The sequence below is a fragment of the Phymastichus coffea genome, unplaced genomic scaffold (assembly GCF_024137745.1).
Source record: "Phymastichus coffea isolate CEN01 unplaced genomic scaffold, Cenicafe_Pcof_1.1 PCOF00069, whole genome shotgun sequence".
Classification (NCBI taxonomy): domain Eukaryota; kingdom Metazoa; phylum Arthropoda; class Insecta; order Hymenoptera; family Eulophidae; genus Phymastichus; species Phymastichus coffea.
In genome coordinates this window covers 1269854-1288920 of record NW_026706880.1, presented here as the reverse complement: position 1 = coordinate 1288920, position 19067 = coordinate 1269854, and the positions used below count along the sequence as shown (strand labels likewise).

Here is a 19067-nt window from a genome sequence, read left to right as displayed (position 1 = left end):
TCCCTCCTTTCTTCAGCTTCCGTTTGAGAAGGCCGTCTCTTGTTTTTCACCGACTAGCGCCTCTTCTTCGTTCTCTCACAGGATTGCCATGTGTGGGAGCGCAAGAGTGGACTCTTTTATGCTGGCGATGGAATTGCTGGCGTCGAAGCGAGCACGAGGATATAAAAAAAAATAAGTGTCGAGGGCAATTCAAATGTTGACTTTGACGACAGTCAGCAAAGCGCCTCCAACGTTGCATCAACTCGATAGAGGCGTAGCGCATTTTGTTCTCTGTGAACGTTTGACTGACGGGCCACTACGCTCTCGTTCCCGTCGACAAACAGATATTTGAGTGTTTTCAATGTTGCTCTTTGTGCAAAAAGCTTCTGCGTCCAATTGTTTCAATGCAAATTTGACTTGACGCAACAAATTTTTTTGTTCAGTTTCTGATTAATGTATTGTAGGCGCCATTCGCCATTTCAGTGCGAATACTTAACGTGTATGAAACATTAAAATATCATCACTTTCAAGTCTTGACGCGATGATATGGGTCAAATCAAACTGTATTTCTGGCTCGAAAAATCGTGAAGCTTAACAACATTTGAGCTGAAACCAAATCGATAATGCAATCGGGTTTGATGCGCTCCAATTGAAATTAATCCGAACGAGCATGGAATAATAAAGTAAGCTGCTTTTTCAGGACGTCTTGTCATCGATTTTCCGTAATTAGGCGCGTCACGAAATTTCAAAATTTATAACGAGAACAACTTCATTAAGTCTACACAGCGAGTTTTGACATCGATCGATCGTCGTTCTCGATATACTTGCACTGCAAGAACCGCATCAATGTTCTTTTCTTTCCTTTTCTTCGAGAACATCGCGGTCGACTATATCGAACCAAAAGCACTCTGCTTTCGACACGTAATTTTACTGGCCTGCCCTAACTTGATTTTTTTCCTTTATAAATTTATAAGCAAAACATTGTCAATTTCAAGTCGCACAAAAAGTTTTTAGTCTCAATTTCTTTGACAACAACGTGCTTATAAGTTGCAAAATTTGTGTACAATCACTGAAGAATTTATTTACTCAAGATGCCTTGCGTGTTTGTTAGCCGTCTGGTGTAAATGGAAATAACTCGGGTAAAAAGTAATTTGCGGTCGGAACAATAAAATCGAGAAAAACGAGAAAGCGAGAGGGAGAAAGAATGTTGGCAATCATTTTTCAGTAAATGAAGACGTGGCCGCGCGCGCATGGTAAAAAGAAAAGACACGAGATATGTGTATTGGCAATAAAAGCGACGAGTAGCATATGGGCGGTGTACGATCGTAAGATTGAGTAATAAAATCGATATGAGCTTGTGGTGTGCAGTGGGCAATGGGAAGGACGATGTGCGCGATGAAAAAAAGCAAGATGCAGTTGATAATATAGGAAATGACAGAGGATGCAAGGAGACAGTACGTAGAAATGAACAAGTAAGTTGCGAATAAGGGAGAAAGTGCAGCGGAGGATAATAACGAAAATGAAAAGACGAGGAAGCGAAAGTGGGCGGAGACGCATCATGTTGATCGGAGTACTAGCCACGGGAAGCGAGCGTTGAAGCTATTATTATTTTATCAGTTGAATTTTGGCACGAAGCACTAGTACGTCTCGCTATAGCCTGGGAGCTCGTATTATCAGTTATAATGAATTCATTATGCCGTGCGCACAGCCATCTCAAAATAAATTGTCTGCAGGGTTTTCCTTCGGTTTGCAAAATAAAGGGATGTTTAAAGGTTAAATGTTGCTTACTTATGCGAGTAAAAAGTCTCTTGCGTAAAAGAGCTTTTCTCAAGGATAGAATATCTCATTTGAATATAAATGTCGGATCAGATAATATGAAAATTCAGTTTGGAATTCATGAAAGCTGATTATTTGGTCGTTCGGCCGCGTGCGATTCCGTACTCTTGTATGTTGGCAGCTAATATTAGGCTATGTAATGGAATATCAATTATACCAAGATAAAAGCCCCCCTTCCGGCGCGCCTTCATCTGCTTTTTATTTTATGGATTATATGGTGTGCATATAATTAGCCGCTACTTCAATGCTAATGAATTTTTATATCTCCTGCATCTATATGTATAAAAAGATCTCTTTTCCTCAAACTCGAGTTTATAGACGACCGCCGGCTATGGGCCATAAATTACGATGAGCCGGTAGCAAATTAAATGTAAATGTCTTTTCTCAGTTTCACTGAGGAAATATCATAGAAACTTGATTTTACCTCGAATCGAGCCAGGTCCGCGTATCAATCGGAAGATCTTGATAAGGCGTTAACGACTCATTTGCGCTGGGTGTTTCGTCAGTCATCCCAATTTGAAAAAGACTTTGAAGAAATAGCACATATCTATCAGGCAATCGCGCCATCTATAAATATAGATAGTAGCTGCTGGTGCGAGGGCCCCCGTAGAGTTTTAATGCGCGTCAATGGTCATGAAATTTGTCGCTTCTGCTTGCCGCCCATTAAAATTCCGAAACCGCATAGTTTCGTTTCTCTCTTCTCTCTTTCTGGCTTCCGGAATATCCGCGGAATATACGGCCAAAAGTGAGCGAGCGACCCCACCCGCCTTCATTCCCACATAGTGCTATCTTTAACTATACGCCAGGAAGAAGAAAACGACGTGAGAAAGAATCGCGACGATGTAGTCGGCAGAGCGTAATAATTATTAGACTGCTTGCTGTATATAGGAAATGCCGCATCCGCTAGTGTCTTCGAGAGAGCCGTGCAGGTGTAATTGTGCCACGCCCACAGCATTACGAGAGTCCACGTGTGCTCCTCTTCCTTTTCACCAACGTTGTTATCGCGACTTGATTATATTCTCCGATATACGCTTGACTGCCACTCGAATTGCTGATGAGAGTTTAAAGCCAATCTCGTGCTGGCGCATTGCCTTCGCTACAAGGCTACGAGTTGCGGCATTTGAATTTCAATGCTTACGTAGGACGCCCACTCGTACGACAGTTTGGCCAACGACACTGTATTATAAAAGCAGGCTGAAAAATATTTTTCGCTTGGAATTTGGTGCAGTAGTACAAAATTACAATTGACGCGGCGTCCTTGGTCTTTTCATTTCCACAGATCGTATCGATAATTGAATAGAAGCTTTTGGTTGTCCTCGTCGTCACAATCAAATTAAATCGTTACAGAGGCGAAATTTCTCGCACGCTTTCCCACCACTCTTTGGTCGGAATAACGCGGCGCTCGTTTGTCGACTCGCAGAGCTTGCTATTTCATTAAGCACGTAACCCAAACGAGAGAAAGAGAGAAAGACGAGTAACATAGGGGTTAGAGACGCGAAGAGGATCAGGATCGCGAGAAATGTCGCTCTCTCTCTCTCTCTCTCGGAATTCACTGAAGCGAGATCTTCGTTTGCCGACGCCGGCGCGGCGAGAAAAAAGCGCCGCGAGATCTACGGGAACGTAGTTCAGTAACGGATGAAAAAAAGGAAGGTATAGAGAGGGAGAGAGAGAGAGAGGAAAGATTGCACACACACCCCACGTGAGAGCAGTTCTAGGTGATACTTGCCCTCGCGAGCAATTTAATCGTTGATAATTTATGCTCTTGCCGCGAGCAGCAGCAAACTTTTCTCTGGCGAACTTCCACTCTATTCTAGCCGTTACGTGGTTAGCGCAGTGCTATCCGAAGTAGGTAAGCTATTTTACCTGCTCTTTTTTGTACGCAAAAAGAGTTTCTGTTCCAACTACCGACTCGCCTTCGTTGCTCTGGGTGCGCGTGCGCGCGCTTGAGAATTAAAGCGCTGGAAAAATGACTGCTGACGAAGAAAAAATGAAGCCGGGAGTGCCGGTGAGGTGCGCGTGAGTCTTCGAAAAAAGGTGGACCCCGTCGCTCTCCGCGAAGAGTCCTATTACGAAAAATTACGGTGCAACGTTAAGGGCCAGAGCGCGAGCGTCAATAAGCAAATCTTGGAATCCGTATAATGGGCAACAGGAGTCAGCATACACGTACGCGGCGGTGGGTCTTAATTAGTCGCTGTAGTCGCTGCTTCCTCCACCTTCTTTTTCTCCGTTCGTTTAACAATGGGCATGACCAATCCTTCACACAGGTTTCGTATTGCGATTCCGCATTTTCTATTGTCGAGTCTCCGCTTTATTCCTTCGCGTGCTGCTCTCGTTTTTTGTCGCACGTACGTGAGTTTGCGAATATTAAGCCGCCGAGTCATTCGCAACTCACAACCCTTTTGTTGTGCTGCCGCGGCAGCTTTTCAGTTTAGACAGGAGGGAAGGCTTTAATGATTTGGAATTTTCGGTAGGTGTTATATTGAAACGTTGAATGGGCATTTTTAATGACTAGCCGTCGCGGCCAAGTGCTTCTGATTACCATCATTGTACACAAATTTCTGCTGTCTCATTCCCGATCGAATTTCCGAACTGAAAATATTGTTGCGTCTAATCTGTTTTAGTCATTTCGATAAGCGATTCACGAGATTAAATGCGAGATCACAGCGTTTGCATTCGGCGCCGAATACAAAGCCAACAACAACAACAACAACAACAATAACAGGTAGCGAAGGCAATTCGTCGATTGAAATTTACCGAATTCACGCATCACACTCTCAATTATCATCCGAAGCTCATCTGTGGCTCGTTAAAAAAGAATTATAAACGCCCAAGATCTTTCGAGCGATAGCACGCCCGAAAAAGAAGCAGCGCGAGCGCGTGAGGAAATGACGATTCCGGATCGTCAATCAAACGCTCGACACACTGCTGGCTTCGTTGTCGCTGAGATCATAAAATTAACATAGCCAGTCAATAAATAACGAGTGTTTATTCCAGAAACCTCGTGCCATGCTTGCCGGCGCGCGATGCTTCTCTTCCGATAACAAATCTCCGTCTGCGCTACAGACGCATTTTTTTCATTCCTTGGCAGCATGTCGCTTGCCTCGGCAATTGGCCGCTCGCGCAGCTGCTGCCGATCGCTCATGCTCGAATTCAACTTGATACTCATGCGAGACGGAATGATATTTAAGTTATTTTTTCGGTTCTCCTGTCAGGTGGCCGTTTGAAAATTACAAAATGTAAGTAAGTGCGTGTTAAATGACTTCCACTTGCGAATTCCGTGGTAATGTACTCTATCCGTATAGCCGATGAGATAGCGGCTATCTCATCGACCGGAGGGCGAGAAGGGGGGGGGGGCAGAGAGCGCGCATAGCACGTGTAGTCGTGACGTCTTATTCGGGTTTATATAGGCAGCTGCTTTTCTCTTTCTCTCTCTGCCGCAGTGCAGCTACACACGTTCGCAGGCTGCAAAGAACGAATCAAGATTGAAGAAGACGCATATACGTACGCTGCGAGAGAGGCGTCGCAATGAACAGTCGCAAGGCAGCAGCGGAAGTGATGTCATTAACAGCGAAGCCGCAATTTTCAGCTTTAATTCGCGTATCCATACCCATTCTACCGTTCAACTTGATACGATCGCAAGCGAGCCAAATGAAATTTAACCACATATGAATACGAGTGTACAGAAATACGATGGCGCACGATTAGGCCCTTTGATCGGCCGGGAGAGTAGGCATATCTGGCAAAAGCACAACTAATTGTAAGCGCTCGGTGCTGCTAGCGCGCGCACTAAAGCTCCTGGCGTATACACACGGATGGAGAGTCTCTCTGTTGTGCCTAGCCTGCGGGAATGCCCAAATTGGTTTTATGAGCAATCAGCAGAGGCCGCGACCGAAGAAATCCAATTAGCTGCCCCGACCGAGCCAGAGAAAATAATAATAATGGAATGATCGGTGGCGGCTAGCTTCCATCCCTTTTTCTTCTTCCGCCTTATCTTGTGCATTTTTTACGGGTCTTTTTCATCGAGATTTTGCCGTGTGCGCGCGTAATATGCTTAGCTACGTTCATCCTTTTTTTTTATTCTGTTGACAAACATTGACGATCGATCGGCGCCTCGTAGTTCGTGGAACCTGCAATAGTTTTCGGTAGGGCACTTTGATGTCGGGCTCGCTCGGTTGACAGGCTTATCGTCAACGTTAATGAGGTCCTCGCCAGATTCCACGCTCTGCGAATCTCTCGATTCATCATTCGGATCAGTATCTCTTCTTGCGAAACTGCGAACGAAGTGTCGAGCGCAATTCGATAGCGTTGCGTGTGTCCAAACGATTCCGCTTAAGAATCAGTTTTTGCATGAGCTTTCATTCGAACGACGTAATATCTGTCTTGAGCTGATTAATGTATGCAAATGCGTGGTCGAATCGTGCATGGCGCACGTGGAACTGGATAAAATATGCAAATGTTCTTTTGGGACTCGAATGCTGGGGTCATTTAAACGGTCAACGTGTCACGGAACTAACGCGATAATTATGCCCTTCTCGCAAATGGAATAATCAGAAACGGCTGCGCGCGCCGCCTTCAATTGGCTGCTGCAGACAGACAACTGCCACGCATCCTCATTAAACGTAGAGTAGCATGTCAAGCAAGCTCTGACATCATTGTAATTAACTATATTCACAAAATCCAAATCTGGCGCACGCTGAACAAGTAACTTTGATAATTGAAAGTAACAAGCTTGCGTAGCGATAATTGATTAAGTAGGTTCGTATATATCAAAAATCATAATTGCAGTCCGAGCCCGGATATCTAATATATTTAGGCGTTTGAGCGCAGTGAAAATTTTAACGATGCGCAGCGTGGTAAAGTTGCACATAAACATCGTAGTTTAATTAGAGCCAGTGACGATGCTGGTACAAAGATACACAACTCCGCGACGACAAAACAACGCGCCAATAAAAAACGAAGAGTAAAAGAAGCCGCGGGAGAATACGAGAGAGAGAGAGAGAGAGAGGCGGCAAAGAAAAAAAGGAGCTGCAGAGCTGCAAGGATTCGGAAAAGATTCCCCTTGCTGTCGTCGTATTATATTAGCCTTGAGTTGCGCGCACTTAACCTCGAAATTTTCGATTTCGTCGAGTGGTATTTTAACGAGGCCGATATTCAGGCACTGGCGGCTTTATTTCGTTCAGTTTCTTTCTCGCCCTCCTGAGAGGGAGAGAAAGACAGAGAGAGAGAGAGAGAGAGAGAGAGAGAGAGAGAGAGAGAGAGAAAGCGCCCGCGACAAACGACTGAAGACGTAAAGGATACCTCTGCCGACTAATCTGTCCAATTAAAAAGGTCGTCGTCGTTGCTGAGCTTTTGCCCGAAAAATCAAGGTCCCGGGCCAGCAAAATAAACAATGCGTTGCAAACATATAGACGTACAGAGCATATCAGAGACGAAAAAGGGAGAGTGCGGTATTCGCTAATGAGAAGCCGAAGCCGAAGTACGGACGGACCAATCGAAACGAAAAATGTTAATTAAAGCGCTCGGGCCTCCTCCTCGTCACCGTCCTCTATCTCCTGCCGCACTCTCTGACTAGTATATCTTTGGCAGTGCCCTAATTGGCAGCTCGCGGAAAGGCATATATAGCTGCCGCTTCTCTCCGTCTTCTTTCTTTTCGATTGCCAACGTTTTTTCGGGGGTTGTTGTTGCTGCACTGCCGCGCCGCACCGCCGCTTCTGCTTTTTCGTCAGTAACAGTGAAAAAACAGAATAAAAGTCGGCTTCGCTCTTCTTGCTTTACCTGCCTGCCAATGAGCGCATTCGTGTGCTAATCTACTTGTGCTAATATATTTCACGTGCTATGCTTTTCGATTGCAAACTCAAGTTTTCTTCGACTAGGCCAATCATTCAAGTTTGTCGACTTAAAGAGTCCTAAGTGAAATTGCAAAATTCTGAAGTCTAAAAGTGCAAGAAAGATAGTTCGAATTAGTTACTGGCTTATCTGTTAAAAAATGAAAGTTTCAAAGGATTTCAGCAAACACCATTGAATATGTGCTTCCTTAATGGAAAACTTTTAATTGACCGAGCGGCAGATAAGCTAACGTATCTATGGCAACAGGCTGATGCGCGCAAAAGCACCCCCTTTATATCTTTATAGAAAACAAGAAGTAACGAAAAGTTGTTATACGCGTGGAGGTAATTATCGATCAAAGACTCTCGCTCGCTTTGATTATTACAAAAGGCAATAAAAAACTAAGATAAACGTTTCGTAATAAATACAGGAATCTGTAAAGGCAAATCCAAGCCATTGGCGAATAATCGAGGCAACGAGAGAGGGAAAGAGCGAGAGAGCAGAAGGATACGCGCGTGTGTATGCGTGTGTATCGAGCGTAATAAGCCGCTTTCGTTTAATGGAGCAGCAGCGGAGGTAAATCTCATAGCGGGTGCTACGAGGGCCACCGTCCCTAATCTCCATACGCCGCCGCCGGAATGTTGCCGAATTAAAGCCAGCTCGAATAATTAAATTCCGCGCGGTGGCGATATTCTCGCTCTCTCTTTCAAAGAGATTCGCCGTTCCTTTTATTTTTCTTCTCTCGCCTCTCTTCTTTTATTTTCTTTTTTTTTTTTTTAATCTCCATGCCAGGCAAAAAAATAAACAAAATTCTCGATATTCGGTCGATTCTATATACATGTACAGATGCGTTACTTTGTTAGTGCAAGTGTGCGTTATATATATATATATATATATATATATATATATATATATACGTGTGCCAGTGTGTGATCGGTCTCTATAACCGTTGCGAACTTGCTCGCGTAACGAGGCCTCGCTGGATATGTTAGCTGCGTTGCTGCGCTTTTTGCGAAAGTAAGCATTGATTTCTTCGTGTTTTTTCTTTCCTTTTTCTCTGTTTCGTGTCGTTGCTAATGAGAAAGCATTTCCGTCGCCACCCGACTTAGCGATAGAGGTTTTTTTTCTCTCCTTTCGCTAGAAAAAAAAGAAATGATATTAATGAGGCTCGATGACTTTGCACCTGTAATTACGATATATACATAGCGAAAAGTCCTGAGTGATTTTAGTGAGCACGTAAAGGAGTTTAGTTGATTATTTATAGAAAAAGTAGAAAATTAAATCGATCTCGTTATTTCTCATATTTATATACTACATGTTGCTGTTACAGAGGCGGCAAGTTCATCACAGTTGGAGATAGGATCAGACTACCCGACGATGTGACGATGGGCTACATAATCGAGCACTTGCTGAAGAAACAGCTTACCGTTGTCGAGCAGTTTCATTCGCATCTTGAAATTCTCAAGTTCCTCAACAAAGACACTTTTCACGATCAGGTCAGTTATTTGGTTGTTATTTTATTCTACCGAACCGTAGATTATATATCTAGCAGTTTTTTTATAGCATTCTTTGCCACGCGCTTCGAATTGACTAGCAAAGAAATCTGATTTTCAGTCTGTTGAAATTCACTTGGCGTGTTCGCACGTCTACGTTTCTCTTTCCTAAAATATGCAATTCCGTAATTTAGGCTTGCTCAGGTACACAGATCGTTCCAATAATCGCTACGACTCAGCTAATGAAATGCCATCTTACTTTAGCAAATAATCCATGGTATGCACGTAGGAGCCTCGATAATTGAATTTGTTTGAGTTTGACATTTGTATAAAATCACGTAATTCCATGGCAAAGTTGATGGACTGGATAGACAGTAGCAATTTTGTCTTTTATGAGATTCAGGATGGGAATTCCATGGAAACGAGTCAATTCGAATAGCAACAAAGTCATACATCATAATAAACCAGTTAGTTCCTTATAAAGGCCGCCCTAGCGAGCGTAAGAAAGTTTCCGTGCTTGCGCGCGGAAAAAGGATCTAAGGCATCGAACCTCTAGGTTTACCGGAGATCGAGACGTCGAGATATATGCTCGCGCATAACTCGTTTATTAAGTTCTTTGCTCTGTCCGCGCGATGCAACCGTTTCGATAAAAGGCTGCGCGTCAGCTTTCTTTTGCTCCGTACTCTGCGCAGGCACTTTGTCAAACATCGCTTGACTGCTCGCTCGCGCTCGTCACTCCCGTCTTTGTATCTTGATCGCGACCAACAACGCCAAGAAAGTATAGAGCTTTTTTCACTGATCCGATCGATATGACTTATGTTTTCAATCCCCGCTCTACGCTTTGTACGCCCAATGATAAGGCGTTATCTCGTTGCGGCTGGACCATCAATTAGACTTGCATTCCCAGAGTCGTCGTTTTGTTCTTGCCTTATTTTGCACTGCAGCTAACTGCACTTGATCGTTAACGCTCGCCATTTATCATACCACTTCCTAGCTGAAATGCTTTTTACCTTGTCAAATCACATGGAGGATTTTTCTTCCAATCTTGCTTTAGATTCAATGCACAAGGATATTTTTGGAAAGAGAAGTTGATCCGACAGGGGCTGAGAGCGAAAAACAGCAATTCATGGAGGATTGCTTCCTACCTGTCGCGCGCACTAAATGATACAAGAGCGCTAGTGTACTCAGGCCGGGAAAAGTGAAAATAACGGGCGTTGGTGCGAAAGAAAAGAGTGCCCGGAAAATTGCAATGTAAAAGTGCGACGACTGCTGGCAGCGGTTGGCTTGTCATAGAATTGCGGATGAAGCGAAAAAAAGGATGGAAAATACGAGATGCACATTGTCGTAAAATCTTTTCTTCCCTGCACGAGCGAGTTTTTTGAAAGGAAACAATTCACTTTGTGTCTAACTGGAAATACATCATCTGTGAATTTCCAGTTACATGTTTGATTAATTGTACTTTGCACAAGTACTTTCTAATGATGGAAAAATATAATTGAAGATTACATAATGACCTTCCTAAACAAAATAATGCTAAAGTTCAATTTAGTAAAGTTCAGTCATGCTTTTTAGCAGGAAATGTCAAAGTTCATTATTCGCAAATACTAATCGATCAATTTCCAACTGATTACAGGTATCGTTCAGTTATTCCAAAGGACCACGGGATGACTGGAACGTTGTTAAAATAGACGGCTTTAGCACTGCAGACGATCCAAAAAGGTAGGATAGTCACTTTTGTTCTCGTGTCGATAGAAGAAAATGCTGTAGTAGCGTTCTACCAAAAATTTCCCGCAGTTGTTTGTAGCTTTTACAAATGTCACATTGAGGAAGCTTCATAAATATATACAGAAAAGAACTGCTATAAAGTAAATAATATCTCTATAGAATACTTTGCTGGAAAGTATATCATGAGCAATAACATTTACTACTACTGGAATCTCATGTAAAAAAATTCTTTTACACATCCGTATTATCTTATTAAGAAAACATTTCGTGTTTTACAGCTTTATTACGCATGTTTTCCAATATTCCAGCAATTTGATCAATGTCAATTTTTCGTAAATTCAAATCATATGCTTTGCAATCAAACAAGAAAAAAAAAATTATCTTTTTATGCACTCTTCACCTGATCGTCAGTGTTAAGTCTCATTTATTTATAAAATTACAGAAACTACATATTTTCGTTTACAGGTTCAGATCTCTTCACTGTCACTTGTTCCCTCACTTCTCGTACTGCCCGCACAGATGATGGCAAATCCAAAAAGACACGCACTTCAAGCGAGACAATGGTAACTTCTTTTGAAGCCCAAAAGACTTTTTATTTGAACAAACGTGTTAAAAAAACATTGAAATCTTTAATACATGTAAAATAAAAAATGAAGCTATATTTAATGAAATGCATACCATTTGTAAACTGTATTACATCAATTTTGCTATACAAAAGATTTATTTAATGTATAGCTATAATGTCAAATGTAAATCGATGTATATGCATTTTCAAATAGTGATTTCATCAGGTTAATATGATAAAACACAATTTTATAAAATTTTCATGATCGATAATTGTATGTGTGAGAATATTCTTTTTAAAAATCAAATTGTTTATTATGCCATTGAGATCATATTTTGACAAAATTTTTTTCATTGGGTTTGGTTTTAAAAAAATTTTGTTTGGTTATCTTCGAAATTATGTTATTTTTTTGATTGACAGATATTTATTAAAATCAATGACAAAATTGAAATATGATGTAAATAATAAAGTTTAACTAAAATATTATTATGATTCTTTACATTGATTAAATGTAAACTAAAAAAGAAATTCATTTTTTAAGTAGTTTACGTAAATTTATTGTCAAGTTTATCGAAAATGAGTATTTATTTTATTTCATTATTAGGTTCACTAACAAAATTTTATATTATTGGTTCGATATTTGTTATGAAAATTATAATTGAAATTTTCAAAAATAGCTTTATGAAATGGTTTATCTTCAGTTCTTTTGTATAATAAGACGTTCGAAATATGTTGTTACGTGTGACGATGTAAATACAGTGTAAGCATTTCTTGTAAATATCTGCAATAATAGCAAGCGAATATTTAATATGTAAATAAATAAATATAAATCGATACTTGTTAAATCAAAATTTGGCACAACAAAGCTCATGTAGTACCACAAAATTTCGGCTCTAAGCCTGAGTGTGATACATATTAAGCATGCATACTAATAAACATTCTTTTTTTTTATTCTTTTAAAAAAGGAACGGAAATGCATCTACATATATTTAATTGATTGCGTTAAAATTCTTTGAAAAATGTATTTAAATAATATGTATTCCATTGTCAACTTTAAGGAATAATTGACTTCTAATGAAGACTTGACGTACATTCATAAGATTATAAGTCTAAGCTAGTCCTTTCGTAGTAAAGCAGACAGCTATACACAAAATGTGATATGTGAATTTTTCATACACGTGAGCAAATAATTATTATTCTATTTGAGCAATTATTAATTATTAATATTATTTTTGTTACCTCTTTTTATGTTTATTATTTTTTAGAGGAGTCTGAATGATTGTGCACACTGTTTTGAATGCTATTTCTCTTTTTTATGTGACGACGACTACTTTGTGCGAAAAATACAAAAAATTCTTATTTTTTTAAGATTGTCGTCTGCGTTATTTGGTGCAATAACTATCTTCTATCTGGTTTGCCATCTCTTAATTTACCTGTGAAATCTCACGGCTATTGTTTGAGATGTTATCGCGACATTGTCGCTCTAAGCTCTTTTCTGAACAATTGTAGTTAATGTTATTTTCAATGTATAAATACACAATATGCACATTATAAAAATAGACTTATTTTTTCACCAATACCGATGAATAATAATAAATTCACTTTTGATTATTTTATTGTCTTTTAATTTTCAATGCCTAAGAAAAACAGATATTTACTTTTTGATATGGTTAAACAAAATAAAAGCAACAGTCTTAGTGAGAAGAATTAAAGAATTCAATAGTTATTTTGTGGATTTATTATTCTATGATTAATATTAAAATCTTTTTTACATACGTAAAAAGTGTGCAACTGAACTCCATCTTCTGAGAGTTGATTGACTTAACTTCACCGATAAGGTAGATATCTGCCGAGATGGTAAGTATTTTGTCTCCAGTAGGTAGTTTCTAATTTTTTAAGACCGAAAAAAATCAAAGTAAATATTCAACTTATATTGATATAGTAATAAAAAAATAATCTTTGTATGTAAAGTAAACACCATATAAGGAGATGCTTTTCTTGAATTTACATTGATTGTTGGTGAAGTCACATAATTTTTCAATAAGAACTATTCTATCCAAAGAATCAATAAAAGGATTATATCAAGCAAACATTGAAATAATAATACATATATATTTGCATAATCAGAAATACTTGATCATATTTTTTAGAGTAAATTCGTTTACCATTATATCCATTAGCAAAAAATTAATAATAAATAAGATAGCAATATCTTGCATGACGCAACCAAAATGTTGTAAGATTTTTATTCGTTAGTAAAAACAAGTAATAGGCATAAAACGGTTTTAAAAAATTCTTATTATTTTATTCTTAGAATAAGTTTAATAAAATCAACTTCTCGAATAATTTTATTAGATTACCACGCAAATGGCTTATCACGGTAGCAACAATTCAGGATCCCCCTTCTAGAAAACACCGATTAGGACCTACTTGCTGCGATTTCATAAATTGTTAATATAATAATAACGCGAGCAGCTCTGGCTACTAATAAGTATTTTGATTGTATTCTTTAACTTGGTGATTGTCAATACAGGGTTCGTTTTTCGTACCTCTGTTTTGGCCTTTCTTCCGCCATTAGAGCATTTCGCGCGGGCGCATTTAGCGGTTGGGAAAATATACGAGTGCGAGAGAAAAAATGAGGGCTCGGGTTGCTGGCGTACCCACTTGCGCTCACCGAGCCGTCAGAATCCGTTTTAAAGTTCACTTTGTATGAACGAAAAGAGGCGCTATGAAGTAAGGGCTGCTAGTAGTCTAGCTAGTTTTGCTACTACAACTACGCACTTGCAAATGGACTTCCAAATACCAACTTTTCTCGCTCTTTATTCTTTATCCTTTTATAGACATCGATTTCATCTTTAAAGCTTCCAGTGCATTTTCCTCTCAAAAAAAATTTTTTAAATAATTTACTATTTTTACGAGACTTCTTTTCAGAATGTTTTAACTGTTGAAAATGAACAAAGATTTTGGTCTACTTTTGGAACTATTCGGTTTTAACTGAATCTTCGAACAATTACAAAAGCTTGTTCTTTTCTGATTGTAATGTAAATGAAAAGTTCACATACACTTTCGTCCAACCATCGTTACTCACCCGAGAATAAAACGAGTGTATCTTTGAAGCTCAATATGTTAGCTGAAAATGAACCCATGAAGCTCCGTGACAGCTCATTTTAGAGATCTTTTCAAGCCATTTTAAATATTGTGTATTAAAAAAGATCATATATACTTGGAGCTATTTTTTATATTATAAAAAAGATAAATAAAGTTTTTCAGAGTATCATTGATCTTATATCTTTATCTTTACTGGATGATAGTAGTCCTCCTACTAAAAGATTTTGGTTTAGGTTTATTGGATGGCGATGGCTTTAGTGCGATTTTTTTTTTCGTTATAAGTTGTAGGCTAGAGAGGACCGGGTTCTGCTGGAGAAATATTTGGACTACTTTTACATAGTCGTTTGGTCGTTTCTACGGAAGGAGTGTCAGGAGATCAGCATCCGAGGAGCCAATCCGGATACTGGATTTACAGTTTAAGGTGGAATCCGAACCACCAAAGCCACAATGTTAATTTTGACACATATACTTTTATTGAAAGAAACCCATTGGACTCGCCGGGAATTGAACCCCGGACATCGGCATAAAAGACCGGTGTTCTATCCACTAAACCACCGTGACACTTTCTCTAACTAAAAGTCGATGCGCATGCGTGATTACAATGACCGTACATTGACCGGACATTAATTGGTAACCTGCGAAGTTCAAAATAAAAATTATTTTTGACGATTCAGTATTGACGACATCAAATGGATTTTTTTCTGATAAGTTGTGGGAGCACAATTTGCCAAAATAACTCTTGACCTAACCTAATTTGGTATCATAGATGTTCAATTGTGGAAAATAAATTGAATTTTCAACTTCGCGGGTCACCAATGAATATCTGATCAATGTATTATCATTGCAATTACGCATACGCATTAGCATATTGGACTCTTAGTTGGAGAGCCACTGCCATCTAGTAAAAATAAAGATATACGATCAATATTACTCTGCAAACCTTGATTTATCTTTTTTACAGGAAGATACGAATTATAACTTTCGTATTTTTTGTTGGTACAATTTAAAAAGAATCTATTAGCATTGTTGCTTTTTTTTAATCCAATATTTGTGTACCAAGTGTATAGATTTTTCGAGATCTCGTTTTTTTGGCTTTGTTTCGATTTTTGAACGATATAATTCGTAAAATTATTATTTTTAAATGTTACAAATTAAATAGAAGCTAATTATGCCTGATGGGTCAACTTAATCGATCGATATGACAAGTGTTGAGATTATAATGCCTTAAAACCATCTATAAATTTATAGGATTGCTTTTTTATAATAAATACTGGTGTTGTTTTGCTATAATATATCTTCAATATTTTTAAACAACTATTTGTTTCACAAATATGATAACAAGTAAATTTTGAACTTAATTTTGGCAATACAGAAAATATGTTGATAGAAAAGTTTGTGAAAGGCAAACGTAAGATTTACTTTTTCAATAGCTTTATTCGGATAATTTCAAATAATTCATATTAATAATAAAAGCATGTGATGTTTTTTTGAAGTAATCGAACAGATGCATGATGAGTTTTGCTATAGTAATGAACGCCTTAAGAAAATGGAGATACAAGCACAAAATGATTATATCAAATGAAATAAAACATTAGAAATTTCAAATATTTAAAAACAAATATTAAATTTTTTATAAACTATATATGGCGTTGTCATTGATTTTTATGCATATTTCGTGTTGTTATTTATTTTGAAAAAGTCATAGAACAAAAATAATATTTCTAAAAATTAGCAAGTGAACAAATTTTTTCTATGTGAAAGAAGTATTTTTTAATCAAAGTCAAATTTTTTCAAATCTAACTTGCGTTAATGCAGAGATAAAAAAATATATTGAGAGCTAATTTATGGATCCAGACTACATGTACGCTTTGATCCAATCTCAGATTTGATTGAGTCACGATTTTATTGATATATCTATATAAAGTTCCAAATGCTAATTAAAAATGTCTATAATCTGTTGATAAAATAAATCGATTATTAAATTTATCGGAACATAGTTTTTACGTATTGTTAATACGATCACTGTAATATGAATAGTACATCTCTTCACAGTAAGGTGTTTGATGAACCTTATTAATGCAATATCGAATTAATTAAATTATTGCCTTAGAAAATAAGGTATAATGAGAATAGGAAACTGATATTTATTACCGTACTCTATTAATGTGTTTATATCGTTCATATAATATTGTTGAAAAAAAAACAATGTGACGTTTGAACGAAAGCTGACCATTATTAATGTTGATAATTGATGTTGATGTTGATAATTTTGCTTCAGTAACGTTGACAATTGTTTGAAGGTACATTCGGTTTTATTCACCGCGTGCATTGCAGTTGCAATGGTAAGTTTCGATTGCTACGGTTGCTTAGCTCGGTCACGACCTCTTACGAATTCAGGTCGTGGCACTGAAAATGCGACCTATATACGATTGTTCTCTTTTCCTAGACTCTCTTGTGCACTTTGCAGTAGCATTTGGCCGAGTGTTCAAATGCCTAGTTCATTTTGTTCTACTACTTAGCCTTCCTCAATTTCGCTTTGTTCCCCTGCAATATTTACGCTTGTATACTACTCCTCCTCTGTTTTCCTTCTCGTTCAACTTTTCGCACTTTTCTAGATGACTCTTTTTTTCGTTTTCTTTCTACATTTTCTAACATTTTCTTGTTTTTGTATTTTTTCTGCTATCGAACTTGCCGAGTAAGATTTTGAATATAGAATTTTGTGAACATTTTTAGATCAAATATGCTTGCCAATGGAAAAAATGTCTCAACTACGACTCGAGAACTTTTTTTCCGATTAAAAATATTTAAATATTTGAATGTTAGACTGAAAATTCAAGCGTTATGCAGATGAAGTGGAACGTTTTACGAAGTAGACATTTCATTATCAAAATTGAAAATGCTTTATTAAAAAATAAGTTCTTTTAACTTGTCACAACAATCACTTTGAATCATTATGAATATTCATAATGATTGTCAAAATGTACGAGGCTCTATTGATTTATTGATTTTTGGAAGTTGAATGCCAGTTGAAGTAGGAACTTTTAATAGCTGTCCAGCCCTTCCTCTCCCTCTTTTATTCACCTCATATTGATCTTTTTGGTGAAGCAAAATCCAGGTCACAAACAGAGCGAAAAGGGAATTTTTGTGTTTTTGACTTGTACGCACACTTAAAATAACTTAAATACAGAGACGATATCAAGCACAGAATTAGTAAACCTTAAGAAGAAAGATTTATATTTGGCAATATCAGTATGTGATCTTGTAACCTTAATAGTTCGAATATTATGTATATCATACAATTAACTTTAATGAAAAATTGAGTTTCTTGTAAGATGAAAAATTTTTTCAGATGTCGTTTTCTACAGCATAAGTGTGTGAGTTTTAACGAATTCAAATATTTCTCCTGAAATTGATAGAGCAATAATCGAGAAATTCAATAGAAATTATTTCAATAATGACACCTTTATTCTATCGCAAATAAGATTAGAAAATTGAAATGTTGCCAAGATTACAGATGAGATAAAAATTACCAATTTAAATGTGCAATTGCGCTCGACTGAATCCAATTACAGCTGGGGTTCAAGAGGCGATGCAATTGAACGAATGAACAATTAAACCCTCGAGGGAGAATAACAGAGCAGGAAACGCGGGAAACTAGTGATGTTTGTTCGTTCTTCTAACGTTATGCATGAGCATAATGACGTATAGCTGCAAGTGCATCGAGCGAGTACCGGAACCAATGAGCGCCCGAGCTTGTCGTCGCATTGCCGCTGAATATTCAAGGACTCGTTTACTCTCACGCATCTCGCCTCGCTCTCTCGCTCTCCTGTGTGCCCTAGAGGATGACATTAGGGAATTTCACCCTCCGGGGTGGTACATTTACGGCTTGCTAGAGTTTTTTGCTTTCATTTGTAGACGTGAGAAAAGTACTCCCAATTGAAGTTTCGTATGACTTTTATCTATTGATGAACAACTTGGTTCACAGTTAAAAGATTACTGGATGAATATATGTTCTTTCATTTATATATAATACTCAAAAATATCTGCTTCTCATAATCATGTCGTAGAAATATCGATAATTTTTAATGAAAATTAGTCTCGTGATATTTCATATCTTCCGATTTCAACTTTGATTTTCCACCGTCGTTCAATGTGAAAAAAAGAACACTGCTCTGGATAATCCAATGAAATTACGGATAGCCTATGAAATTCTTGAAAAGAAATCATTTTTATGCGTTATATTTCCACAAATCGCATGATTGTTGCAGTAGACTTTGCAGTAAGCGAGTTTTAATGAGATTCTTTTAGCTATGCGACGACGCATCGTAAGCGCGAAGAGAATGAGAGAAAAAGCGGCTCGTTAAAATTCAGCCGCACGTCATCGACGTCGACGTTCTCTCTCTCTCTCTCTCTCTCTCTCTCTCTCTCTCTTTCTCTTTCGCATACCTCGCGACTTTATTGACGGTTTTACGCTCGCAGTTCGCGCGCGCGAGCCTCTGATTTCCTTTTACCACGAGCTATTCTGCGAGGTGAAC

At 38.2% G+C, this 19067-nt stretch overlaps 1 protein-coding gene across 2 annotated transcripts in view; it reads left to right on the top strand.

Moving 5' to 3' along the window:
• LOC131667642 (fringe glycosyltransferase) overlaps positions 1-12966 on the top strand; it is a 60937-nt gene extending 47971 nt beyond the window's left edge. For both annotated transcript variants that reach the window (XM_058941206.1, XM_058941205.1), the window contains exons 7-9: positions 8972-9137; positions 10768-10853; positions 11325-12966. In XM_058941206.1, coding sequence (XP_058797189.1) covers positions 8972-9137; positions 10768-10853; positions 11325-11382 — 310 coding nt within the window. In that variant the 3' untranslated portion in view covers positions 11383-12966. The remainder of the gene's footprint in view (positions 1-8971; positions 9138-10767; positions 10854-11324) is intronic.
• Positions 12967-19067: the final 6101 nt, after the last annotated feature.